The sequence below is a fragment of the Asterias amurensis genome, chromosome 1 (assembly GCF_032118995.1).
Source record: "Asterias amurensis chromosome 1, ASM3211899v1".
In the NCBI taxonomy this organism is placed as follows: domain Eukaryota; kingdom Metazoa; phylum Echinodermata; class Asteroidea; order Forcipulatida; family Asteriidae; genus Asterias; species Asterias amurensis.
Genome location: NC_092648.1, coordinates 31,854,967 through 31,868,251, shown reverse-complemented (window position 1 = coordinate 31,868,251; position 13,285 = coordinate 31,854,967). Strand labels below are relative to the sequence as shown.

Genomic DNA, 13,285 nt, shown 5'->3' with positions numbered 1-13,285 from the left:
TTAATTTCTCACTTTTACAGATTGATTTTCGCAGGTAAGCAATTTTCATAGAGTTAAACAAAAGGTAAGTCATTCCTTGAATTAAATTAAACTTGTGAGGGAAACTTTTCCAACTTGTGATTTTCATCTTCCACTTGATGTTCTGTATCATCAGATGATAACCCTCTGATTCACTTTACAAAACAGGGGGGGGGGATTGGGGGGGGGGGGGGGTCAGTGACTGTTTTCCCTCGTTGATGGCCACTTAATTCCTAAAATATTTGGATAAATATCTGTGAAGAAAAAAAAGAATAGGAACTAATTTTAGGTTCAAAGATTACAGGTTACATGACCTCAAACCGAACTCACATTTACATTGCAAAATTAAATGTTTTTAGTTCTTACTTATAAAGTTTTTTTTATAAAAGCACCAAGTATGAAATTTTACAAGCAGCTGGGGAAGATCATGTGTGTGCCCCAATTGTCCATGACAGAGACATTTTAACAGAATCGTACATAAATTATTTTGATATGTTAAGAAAAGAAAAATAAAAATTCTAAAAAGAGTAAAGAAAAAATGTATCTTCAGTGTTGTGATTATTTACATAGAGTGACCCATGTGTGTTCCCAAAGCCAGTGCCAAAAACTGTCCTTTGCCAAATAGTGTTTCTTCAACTGGCAAAGTTTCCAGTAGTAGTGCAGTTTTTATGTAATTCCCCCCTTTTTTTTTAAAGATAATCTGGTCTTAGAGGCACTAGACACCTGTGGTAATTTTGACTCAATTAGTCATGTTAAACACCCTTGTTGCAAAAAAAAGCAGTGTGTGCTTCAGATGCCTATTAAGCCTGAAGTCTTTTAGTATTTGAGTGAGAAATTACCTCTTTCTCAAAAACTATTTTACTTTAGAGGGAGCTGGTTCTCACATGTTTTATACTATCAACGGCTCTTCTTTGCTCGTTGCCAAGTAAGGTTTTTTGCTAACAACTATCTTAAGCAATTACCAAGTGTCCAGTGCCCTGAAGTTTATTTTAGGGTACAACTCAATTTTTTTTACTTGTTGCTCTGGTTGTCATCAAGAGACTAAAGAATTTGTAGAGGTGAGGGACTTCATATCTTAGCAAGTCAGTTTGGCCTCATTGAAGGGGCACCTCAGGCTCTTTGAAGGAAATGTCAATTTCTTCTAGAACTATTCGATGGGCACCATGGCAATAGCCACAAGAATTGAGGCAATTGCCAGGGAATGGATGAAAGTAAATGTAGGCCTATATCAGGTCTGTACAAATCCTACAAACAAAATTGAAGATGCTACAAACAAACAAAAGTAAAATAATTCATCCAAAACACAGGAAGTTTTAATATAAAATAATTTGTCAAATTTATTTATCAATATTCATTACATTCATAAACAGATTTAAAAAAAAAAAAAAAAAAACCAAAACAATAATTATACACGATTCAAACTTCGATGACACACTGCTTGGAGAAGAGGCACTGGCAAGGGCAACTGTAAACCCCAATATATAGTAACAAATAAGGTGGAATGAAAATGACACCAAATATTGTTGGTATAGTACACCTGAAATCAATTTCAATAGACGCTTAAACACAAACAGAAGCTAAGCACAACAAAATCTTGCTTACCAGAATAAGGTTACCAGAATGGATGGCACTTTCTGATGATGGCTTTTTTTGAGAGTGTGATGTCATATCCAAGGTCTGTAGAATTTTTGATAGCAACTTACACATTTTAAACAATTCCAGCTTCCAGCGAGAAAAACTTTGTATATAATGTAGTTATTGACATATCAATACATCTAATTACCATAACTAACCAATTTTTGTACAGGATTTATTTCATTTTTCATTGACAATCTCCCACGCTTGATTCAAAAACCTAAAATTAAATAATATTTCTATGCAAATTTACAATACAAATCACTTTATATCTTTTATAACTAAAAAAGGCACAATATAAAATATTTTAAAATCATTTCTTAAGGTTGTTTTTGTGCGTTGATTAAAATATGTTAATTTATTCAAAATAACATAAACCCTGGACAATACAGCCTTTTACTTTGTCCAATGAACAATACTATATTCTACTCAAGAGAATGTTGTTCCTCATAAAAAGTCTTTGGTTTGCTCAAGACATTAAGCCTCAGAAAATATAATTGATAAGCAAATAATTGCAGGGCACCAGTTGCCACAGTCACTTTAAAACAACATGTAACTTTGGCTGGTAACACATTGCTGTTCAGCAAACTTCTTCAATGTGTAAAGCAGCTTTGTGGAATAGTGTGCACATGAATCTGAACCTCTGAACCTCTGAAGTAACATAATTTTTGAGAAAGAAGTAATTTTCCACAATTGGATTTTGAGACCTCAGATTTAGAATTTGGGGTCTGGAAATCAAGGATCTGAAAGCACACAACTTCATGCACGTGGGTGTTTTTTCTTTGGTTATTATCTCGCAACTTCAACGACCAATAGAGCTCAAATTTTCATTGGATTGTTAATATTTTATGCATATGTTGAGATACACCAAGTGAGAAGACTGGTCTTTAGACAATTACCAATAGTGGCCAGGGGTGGATTTCACAAAGAGTTAGGATTAGTCTTATCTCGACCAGTTACTGGTCCTAACTTAGGACTATCCATGCAACTTGTATATCTCCTAGGACTAGTCCTAACTCTTTGTGAAATCGACCCCTGTGCCTTTAAATAACCCTCAAATTATGTCTTTTCTCCCCTCCTGAAATAAAAATGTTTGGTTACGTCATTGCCTCAGGGTAATTGGGAGTTGTGAAGCTGCAAAATACATTTATTTACAGCCCCCAAAACACACTAGCGCTGTCGATGATTTGAATTTACTTTAAAAGCACAAATAAAGATATTATTACCTCTGCTGTCATGAAGTGACTGAAACCTAAATGGTTGAAAAATATATGAGGAGACTTCAACAATGTATCATTGAATACAATAGTGCTACCAAGTCACCCAACCACAGATTAATGAAATGTGCAACCTGAAACAAAAAGTGCACCAAAAAGGTTTGAAATGTGTTGTAAATACATATAAAGCAGATTTTTCAAACTCAAGCCCACCTATACAAAATGGTGGTATAAAAAGAGTGGAGGATCTGTACAAAACTAACTGTTATTGTACATCACGTTCTTGTGAGATGTCAGATTTTTTTGTTTTTAAAGGTCTTTTTGTTGGCATACAGTGAATAGTTTTGTTTGGCAATTCCACATAGCAGAGTCAATTTATCGGTAGGGGGGCGCCAGCACAGCTTCGCAATGGAGCTTCTGCTGGCCGCCCCCTGCTGGGGCAATTCGGTAACCCAGCTGGAGGGGGTGCGTCACCTAGTTACGCTTGATTATTGTAAAGTTTGGAGTTGTATTGTGTCAATAAAAGCTCTCGTGAGACGCTCAGAAAACACAAAAAGTCTCCTTGAAACCTGTGTAGACCAGGCTACAGTATGTACTGTTTAGATTGAATATGTCTTGTGCTAGTACTGAATAATTAATTCAAACATTTACAGATTTGTGCAGCATCTTTCTAAGATCAAGGGAAATCGATCACTAAGATATTGTTATCAACTTTCACTAAGATACTTTGCACAGAAAATCGCAGGTTCTATATTGGACAAGGTGCCATGTTTGTGTGATGCTTAAGCAGTAAATATAATGTTATCTCTGCAGACTTCTTTTTTTTTTTTTTTTTTAGACTGCACTGATAAACAAAACTAAAGGTGGGTTTGTTAAAGGGTTTGTACTATACCACCCTGTCCATTATGCCATGTTAAATCAATTATTCTCTCTATTACCTATAAACTTATTCCTTTGTGTATTTCTTTTTGTAGTGTTGGTGCCATTGAAGAAGTGTAATAAAACAAATTGTTAAAGATTACAAACTTTAAAACAGCAATATACAAGGTAGTATGGCATACTTCCTTTAATGACAAACTCAGATATATCCAGTGCTATTGGGCCATAGAAGAAGTCAGTGGGTAACATCTCAAGATGCCTTGGCCTGAAAGTCCCCTCCCTGTCCACCAGTCTTCATCACCAGCCTGATTTGACTAATGATGATGTCATGACTCACAGCCTTACACATGTCATAGAGAGTCAACGCTGCGACGGAGACTGCTGTTAAGGCTTCCATTTCGACACCGGTCACCCCAACGGTACGAACCTCTGCCGTTATGCCAACGCTGTGTGTCTCCTCTTCCAACATTAACCTGACATCCACCTTCGAGATCGGGATGTTGTGGCACAGAGGGATCAGATCGGTGGTTCTCTTCGCTGCCATGATGCCGGCGAGTTGTGATACGGCGAGTATATCGCCCTTGGCTATTTTATTCTGTTGAACCAAGGTGAAGGCGGTCTCGCCCAAGCACACCCTGCCAGAAGCTACGGCAATCCGGGAAGAGCTTGGTTTACCACCAACGTCTACCATCTGAGCTACACCCTTTTCATTTATGTGGCTCAGGCTCTGCTTGGATTTAGTGGCTGGTGGTACAGAGCTTAGAGTCATGCGGGAAGGGTTTGTTGAATCATTTGTGGCAGTGGACAGTGAGGGGTCAGATGAAGGAAGATCTGGGGATGAACAGGGGGTGGGAGGCTTGGTGTTTAGGTCGGAAGATGGCAGCTTGGTGGAAGCAGTGGAACAGAGAGAATCACCAGTGGACGATTTGAAGTCCGATGATGTCACATCGAGAGATGAGGATGGATCATGTAAAGACAAAGGATTGGAAGACGTGTGATAAGGAGACAATTGAACTTTGGTTAGTGGAGCTGATAACGATGGAGGTAGCGTCCAGTTTGGAGACCGTAGGGAATGAAAGTTGAAGAAAGATCTGTGGAAGGATGATGAGAAGCGAGGCGGGGATATCGCACCCAGTGAGAAACGACTGTGAGCTTCATCTAAGAATGACATGTGGAGATTGTCTAACATCTTTTTGCTGCTTTGCAGTTCATATTGACTCGATGCTTTCCTAGTTACTCCTGAGGTAGTGTGGATCACAGTGTTCTCAGTTGAGATGAGCTCAAGTTCCTTTCCAACATCCTTCTTCCCAGAACGGAACCAACTCCAGTTACCTACAGAATAAAACACTGTTGTTAAACTAAAATTTCTTGTTTAAATGTGATCAGCATATTCGAAACGCCGTTGAAATAATCCGTCGTCATTGCCTAGAAAGCACAAGTTTTGGGGTGGCTGCTGTAAATGTACAGCAACTAAAATAACAAGTTGAAAAAAACATTACTTTAAAAAAGATTAACTTTCAAAACAAAGCAGGGGGTGAATGAAGTATTTCATCTTTTAACTCGTAAAAATATTTTCATTATTGCTTGAATGCAAAACATTCATTATTTGTTTTATATAACACCCAGGTAAATCTGTCATTTGGAGCAAAACCCAATCACCAAAATGTACAAGATTGTTATTTTGGCATCCACAATGAGTTTGTAAGCAGCTGGTTTGTAGTTGTTCGCATGATGATCATTATGAATGCTGAACGACGCCAGCCTCTTCATTAAATAGACAGTTAGACCTCTGCAATAACTACGAAGTAAGTTTGTAATGATAATGGGTACATTTTCAGCCATGCGCCCATCGCACAAACGACCAGCTTACTTGTTTACGATTGGCGGTCTAGCTTGCCACAAGTGTCTTAAGTCTCTGCCATCAACTTGTTTCTAAAGTAAAATCTTGCATTAATTAAAGAAACTCACCCACCAATCAGAATCATGGGTCTATTCTTCATCTTGGCAATGTTGAACATCCCTGCAAGTACAAGACAGGGTACCAGTGAATATAGGGCAGTTGGTTTACACATTCCCATAATGTTTCACAAGGCTATGGATACATATATGGATATGTCAATACTTGGTTTGTTCACATAACAGGTGCTGATTCCATGTTTTGCATGCCCGGAAACAACATGTACGGGAGCTCATACACGTGCGTTAAAAATGTTAATTTGCTTAATTTAGTTTCTTTGTTCAAAGGGGTGCCAGTCAAAAGCCATTCTACCTGTAACTGCTGTATAGACCGGGATTGCAGCCAACATGATACACAAACAAGCATGAGGGGGGAATGGGGGGTTTGAATTTGTCAAAGGCCATTTTTAATCAGCGGTTGTCCTGAGTGATGCTATGGACCGGTCCTTACCAGCGTGTTGTTTCTTCTTTCTACCGACAGCAAGTCCGATAACATCCAGTAGATCATCGTCAGTGGCTCCGTTTCTTATCAGATCACGGAGGGACACCTCTGAGTTGCCAAATAAACACACCTACATGTACCCACAAAGAAAACAAATGTTCTAATAAATACTGATTGTATACACTGTGGTTAGAAAGAATTCCCTAAAAAAAAAAGTACGAACTTCATGAGAGTGCAAAGTGGGAATCTGATATCTTCACGTCGGACACCCTGCTGTGCCATCGTTACCACATTGTTTTGACATAAACAACCACCGGTGAATGAAATAATGAACCACTAAGACCTGAATCACATTTTTATTATACATGTCTGGGTTCAGATGCCAATTTTACAAACTCTATTATTGCCCTCAAGACCGTAGTCGTGAGAGCAGTTGTCTCACGCAGAGCTGAGCAGTAGTCTTGCGAGATAGTTACGAGAGAGCCATTTTGGTACCACAGCGACAGATATTTAATGACTCGTCAACAACACTAACAGTTGACAATGGTATGGAAGAGGTTGAACGAGTGCAGTCAACTACAGCACAAGTATTCTCACAAAATTTTCATAGGAGAAATTATGTAAATGGAAAAAACAAAATTACAAAATTGAAAAAGATTTGAAAATTGACAAGATTTACCTTGAGATTACCATCTGCCGTTAGTCTCAGCCTGTTACATGAGCCACAGAATGGCTTCGTCATGGAGGCAATAAAGCCCACTGTCCCACGATATCCGGGTACTTTGTAGACCTGTAGTCAATCAAAAACCATTGGCATTGAATAAATAGTTGAATTATGAAATGGGGGTAACAGCTTTTGGAAATAGGGCCCTGGTATGTCTGTTGCCACCTCAGCATCCTGAATAACAATCCATGTTAAAGACAGTGGACCATATTGATAATTGTCAGAGACTAGTCTTCTCACTTGGTGTATCTCAACACATGCATAAAATAACAAACCTGTAAAAATTTGAGCTCAATTGGTCGTCCAAGTTGCGAAATAATAATGACAGAAAAAACACCCTTGTCAAACGAAGTTGTGTGCTTTCAGATGCTTGATTTCGAGACCTCAAATTCTAAATCCGAGGTCTCGAAATCAAATTCGTGGAAAATTACTTTCTCGAAAACTACATTACTTCAGAGGGAGCCGTTTCTCACAATGTTTTGTACTATCAACCTCTCCCCATTACTAATAATCAAGAAAGGTTATATGCTAACGATTATTTTGAGTAATTACCAATAGTGTCCACTGCCTTTAATAATCCCCATTGGAGGCTTACCGTTGCGGTGGCGTTGGGCTCGGCATCCTCAAGCAGTCCAAACTCTGGCCACCTCTCGCCGATGGTTTGAAGCATGTTATCACAGCTGAACATCTTCTTATCGTTCCATTTATTGCCATCAAAAGGCATGTACTCGATGAAGCGCACTTCGATTGGCTGAGGAAGACGACACAAACCAATAAACAATGTTCTGAATAACTATCTAAATAAATCAAATTATGTTTCTTTGTGTTTAAATTAATTCTTTGCAAATGAAAACAGACACACACTCAAAGTCGTCCAAATTGGCGGAAAGTTTAGAATTTGAGAATTTTTTGAATGGAGAATCTGTGTTTGTTCCATTCCCTAGGGCCGGCTATGGAAAAAGACTTGTCGCATGTACTACTAGATTTGATGTGAACATGTCAAGGGGAAGACCAACGACCCTGCCTCCCATTGGTCAGTGAAATGACAGTAGGTTAATCAGGTAAGGAGGAGCTACCCCATGCTGGCATTGGAATAGATTGTGTAGTAATTTTTAATACAATGCAATGTTTGGCTGGTAAACCAGTGTTAAAGCTTGCCCCTGCGGCTGGGGATCAGTTCCAAAAAAAGAGTCCACAGGTTTAATATTTACTAAGTTATGTTTCCTCTATGTGGCATTCTGGAGGGTACTTCATAAAGATGCTTGTTACCTTGTCTCGTGTAAGTTCGACAAAGTCGCATATCTCATCCTCGTTTAGACCTCTCATGACGACGCAGTTCAACTTGACCGGGTCATAACCCAGCTCAATCGCTTTCTCTAGCCCCTTATAAACTTGGCTGAAACCTGTCGGGAGAAATGAATATACTCATAATAATAATAATATTATTACTAACGTAAACCTATAAAGTGGCATGGTCCACCTAGAAAGAAGCTCAAGGTGCTTAACAGAGATACAAATTAAAAAGCTATGGCATAACATAATTTATTAAAATCAAAATGTACAGAAAAGGAGTGACCAAACAATTCTACGCACATTAGAGGCACTGGACACTAGCAAAATAATAACTAGCATAAAAATTTACTTTATAACAAGCAATGGAGAGCTGTTGATAGTATAAAACATTGTGAGAAACAGCTCCCTCTGAAGTAACATAGTTTTTGAGTAAGAAGTAAATTCTCACAAAAATATTTGAATTTAATTCGGGCCTCAGCTGAGGTCTCAAATTCAAGCATCTGTTGGCACACAACTTGAGTGTTTTTTCTTCCATTATTCTCTCGCAACTTTGAAGACCAATTGAGCTCAAGTTTTCACAGGTTTGTTATTTTATGCATATGTTTAGATGTATCTAAACATATGCATAAAATACCATGAGTCTAATTTTCAATTAACAAAGGTGTCCAGGGGTCGATTTCACAAAGAGTTGGGACTAGTCCTAGGAGATATACAAAATGTGTGGCTAGTCCACTCGTCCTAACTCGAGATAAGACTAGTCTTGACTCTTTTTGAAATCCACCCCAGTGCCTTTAAAAGTAGTTGTTTTATCACAGGAACCTAAGACCAATAAAATTAGCTACTCTGGTGGCTATGTTGTAACAGCTAAAAAACAAAACAATTTTTTGACGCAAACAATAGCTGTGCTGACAACCATCTCATCAGAACAGCTAATAAATTAGTTTACAACTGCAGCTCTCAGTGCAACAGAATCTTTAAAAACCTTGCAGTGGGATGTTGGTGGGTTCGGTTAGGGATAGTGTGGCTGTCGGGAGTTAAGTCTTGATTTTACCTCAAATTTTCTTCAAAAGAAAACCAATAGTTGTGACAAAAGAAATGACAACAACCTACCCCTCCTCCTGGTGATGAATTCAAACTTAGCTGGTATCAGAGTATCCAGACTTATATTGAGCATGTTCAGGCCACTCTCCTTCAGCTTCGGAAGCTTCCTGTGTAATGCTACTCCATTTGTCGTCAGCCCTATTGTCTTAAGTCCGTCTAATTTACCTAAATGCTCTGAAAAATAAAGAAACATGTGACCGATTAGTTTGGGTAACTCTCTGAAAGATAAAATGCTAAATGTAATCTGAATTTATTCATAGAAATAACAACTGCTACTTATTGAACCTGTAATACTGTACTTCAACTTGACTTCACAAATTTTAAATGTACTTGAAATTGAAAGAGCTCATCTGGTAGAGCGCAGGCACATTAATTCGGAGGCCGTTGCTTCAAATCCTACTCTAGTCAATGTGTCTTTGTTCAATCCAAAATCATAAACAGTTATAATGTTATAAATAGTTATAATGATTTAGTTCTTGGAAACTGTTCGCTGAAAGGAATATACCCATTCTAGAAACACTGGTTCCCTTCATTCTTTACTTACCCACAATATCCATGATGTCTTTCCTAACCAGCGGTTCCCCGCCAGTCAGCCTGACCTTGTCTACACCCTCTTTGACAAACAGCCTCGTAATTCGTAGAATCTCTTCAGACGTTAGAAGTTTGGCCTGTGGAGTTAATTCCACTCCATCTTGTGGCATGCAATACTGACCTGTTGAAACAAGGAATGTAGTGGTAGCACTTTAACGACCCACTAATTACATACAAAAAGAACGGCACAATCTTTCGTAGTAACAAATACTTAATCAGATTATCCGTTGAAGTACAACACAAAATTACCTTCAAGCACCAACTAAAAAGTCAACTACTTCCCAGCTTTTAATCCGTTGATTTGATGCATTTCTCTCTGTTGTTGATTGTGAGGGCATGTGTTCTTTGTAGAGTGCCATATAAATGCCCTATTATTAATGACAAATGGTATAAGGCCGATTACTTACATCTCAGACTACACTTTTCTGTGAGCGATATTCTGAGGTAGTTGTGTTGTCTCCCAAAGGAGTCAGTCAAGAAGGATGAGAATGGTAGAAGTTTCTCATCTTTGAAGTACCTGGGCTTGGTCTCCGTCTGCTGTAAAAAAAAAATAAAAAATAAGCCATGGATAACAAAATTCATTATGTCGATCCAGAATTCCTATTTTCTTTGATTATTTCAAAATTTCACAAACGGCATTCATGTTCAGGTCAGATCTCTTACAGAGGATACTTCATGGAGGCAACAAAAACGATTGCCTCCATGCCCCCTGCTCATTGCCCCCTGCTCATTGCCTGGGTGCCCAGTAGAAATTTACAATTACTAATTGGGTGCCCTTTACCAAGGAGACAATGCCTTGGTGCCCTTGCCCTTGCAAAAACGAAGCAATGCTTGGAGGTCGTAAAGGTTGCTTCCAGTTCGATCTCTGCTCAACTATACAGACATGGAATTCATCTTTGAAAGGGCAAGGCCATTTTTATTTTACAAAGAGGAACTTCTGCACAGTAAAGGAAGATGATAAGAAGGCCTAAGAAATGATGAGGAAATTCTAGAAAAACACTCTCCAAGTTTTTTAAATCAAAACTTTGACATCTTTCTTACTGTGATCGACTGTCCGCTCTGAAATCTGACTGAACTGGAAGAGCAATGCTGTTTCTGTTGCGATGGCAACACCTTCCTTGATAATCGTGGCCGGTGACATTGCGCACGATTGCCGGTAATTGTTGACCAATCAATGAGACTTGTGCGCAGACTTGATTGTCTGCTAAGCATTCTTGATGTCATTGTTACTGTTGATCTTGCTTCTTCTAGGTCATTATTGATTTTTTATAAAGTACAAAAATGATGAGATGTTTCCACAGCAGTCATTCTTCTTTTTCCTGCTGTTGTTAAACTACGTGAAAAAGAAAACAAATCATAAATGGGTTGATTATGGAATATTATTTGTTAATTATCTTGAATAAGTGAGATTTTTGCACTTTGAATGTAACACTATTGATTTCATACCGACTTTAAGTATCCATGGTTCAACCATAGAGGGTTCACCTAAAATACAACGGCAGAAACATCATTGTGCGAAATTGGCTAATAAACAAACAAATCTGGCTTCAAAATTTAATCACAGCGAACCTAGACTAATCACTAAGTAATTAGAAAAGTAACTGGACTGGAGCACTGTACTCTTAAAAAAAAACCTGACATCTGCAGTCGTGCTAGTTAGTACAGTAGTAACGACTGTTCCGAACCCACAACTGCAAAATGGTGCTGGGGTTGTTGTAGAAGGTGAGTTGTGATTGACTTCTTTTCCGTTTGTGTTTTCATGGAAATTTCATAGCATATTTTTACAATTTATTGCGACTTTCCGGCCCCTACCGTATTTGCACACGACAGGCCCCCACGTACGTGTAGGCCTATAAATAGGAAGGTTTAGCTGCACGTTCTGCATGAAATGTCAGAAAACTGTTTCGCTAAAATATCTATTTTTTAGCATACGTGAAGTTACCAATAGCGAGGTTTAGCTGCACATTACGCGAGCAAATACGTGAAATTGGATTGTTTCTGGGAGATGTCGTCACTTTGGGCTTATTGCATGCTCACATACGACGTCTGCGCACAGGTCCGTGCCTGATGCAAAATGGTAAATTCACCCATGCTAAAAACGTGACATTTTAACAACACTATTTGTTGTCATTTTCACTTAAAATATTTTAATTTTTTCCCGTATTGGCACACCATAGAATCCCAAATAGCAATCATCTCACGTGATCTATCTAGTGACTAAAGCAGAATGAAACTCAATCTATCAGATGATAATTTTGTTTTAAACTTTCGAGGGTAGATGATGTTTCTTTGACTCATTTGAATGTTGGCATAATAATGCACTAGTGATTTGTACCAAAAATCAATCATAATACAAAATGTTTGAGCATAAAGGAACACGTTGCCTTGGATCGGACGAGTTGGTCAAAACAAAAGCGTTTGTAACCGTTTTTTATAAAATGCATATGGTTGGAAAGATGTTTTAAAAGTAGAATACAATGATCCACACAAGTTTGCCTCGAAATTGCGTGGTTTTCCTTCTACTGTGCGAACTAACATGGTCGGCCATTTATGGGAGTCAAAATTTTGACCCCCATAAATGGCCGACGTGTTAGTCGACAAGGTTAAAGGAAAACCACGCAATTTCGAGGCATGTTTGTGTGGATCATTGTATTCTACTTTAACAACATCTTTCTACCCATATGCATTTTATAAAAAACGGTTACAAACGCTTTTCAAAGACCAACTCGACCGATCCAAGGCAACGTGTTCCTATAACCAACGACAGGAAACTTTACATATGACCCCCTACGATCATGACAACACTACGTACAGTGCATATGGAGGCGTATACACGGACGTACAGTACGATGAAGCAAAACCGTGGTGATGCAGTATGGATCTCAATCAAGTTGAAGAATCAATCGTTCATTCATCCATGAAATCAACTTTTGAGACCATTGACCCAGTAGTCGTCGACGCCAGTACGTGCGTAGAGCTCTCCTCTTTCTGCTCGTATTGTAGTAGCTGATAACTTGAATTTTGCGAGGGGCCGAGTTTAGGTAGAACGCGGCCGGTGGGTCGGTGGGTGGGTTTTAGAGAGTTTCGCGTGTGTTACGTGTGCAGAGCCAGTCGTAATAAAAACATTAACAAATTTCTCCAGACGTATCATGCACATTGTCTATGTGATCATTTGAGGGAGTCCGACTACGCCGAAAGGACATAAACTAGATAAAGTCGTTTCTGATTTGAGCACAGTTACATCTTGCAAATTTTCACCCTAAAAGTTAATTTTGCTCTTCATTTGGTGTTTTACACTTTATAAAAAGGGGATAAAGATAACCCATAGAAGCTATACTATCATTAGATTTAGTAGTAAACCCACTTTATTGCTTTTGGGTTTGGTGAAAAACGCAAGATCAAACTTGAAAGGCTAGCTGTACAAGTCTA

At 38.5% G+C, this 13,285-nt stretch overlaps 1 protein-coding gene across 2 annotated transcripts; it reads right to left on the bottom strand.

Moving 5' to 3' along the window:
* Nucleotides 1-1,395: 1,395 nt before the first annotated feature.
* Nucleotides 1,396-12,937, bottom strand: LOC139936947 (molybdenum cofactor biosynthesis protein 1-like). Of its 2 annotated transcripts, none has more exons than XM_071931809.1 (11): nt 12,669-12,937; nt 10,898-11,189; nt 10,264-10,393; nt 9,810-9,977; nt 9,275-9,439; nt 8,141-8,274; nt 7,467-7,622; nt 6,827-6,937; nt 6,157-6,277; nt 5,722-5,769; nt 1,396-5,081 (listed from the first exon to the last, which is right to left on the bottom strand). In XM_071931809.1, exons 2-11 carry the CDS (start codon nt 11,078-11,080, stop codon nt 4,000-4,002), a joined length of 2,298 nt encoding a protein of 765 aa, XP_071787910.1. In that variant the 5' UTR covers nt 11,081-11,189; nt 12,669-12,937; the 3' UTR covers nt 1,396-3,999. The 2 variants fall into 2 exon arrangements, with proteins under 2 accessions (XP_071787910.1, XP_071787919.1); XM_071931818.1 differs by having other exon boundaries at nt 12,700-12,937.
* Between the last annotated feature and the right edge of the window lie 348 nt (nt 12,938-13,285).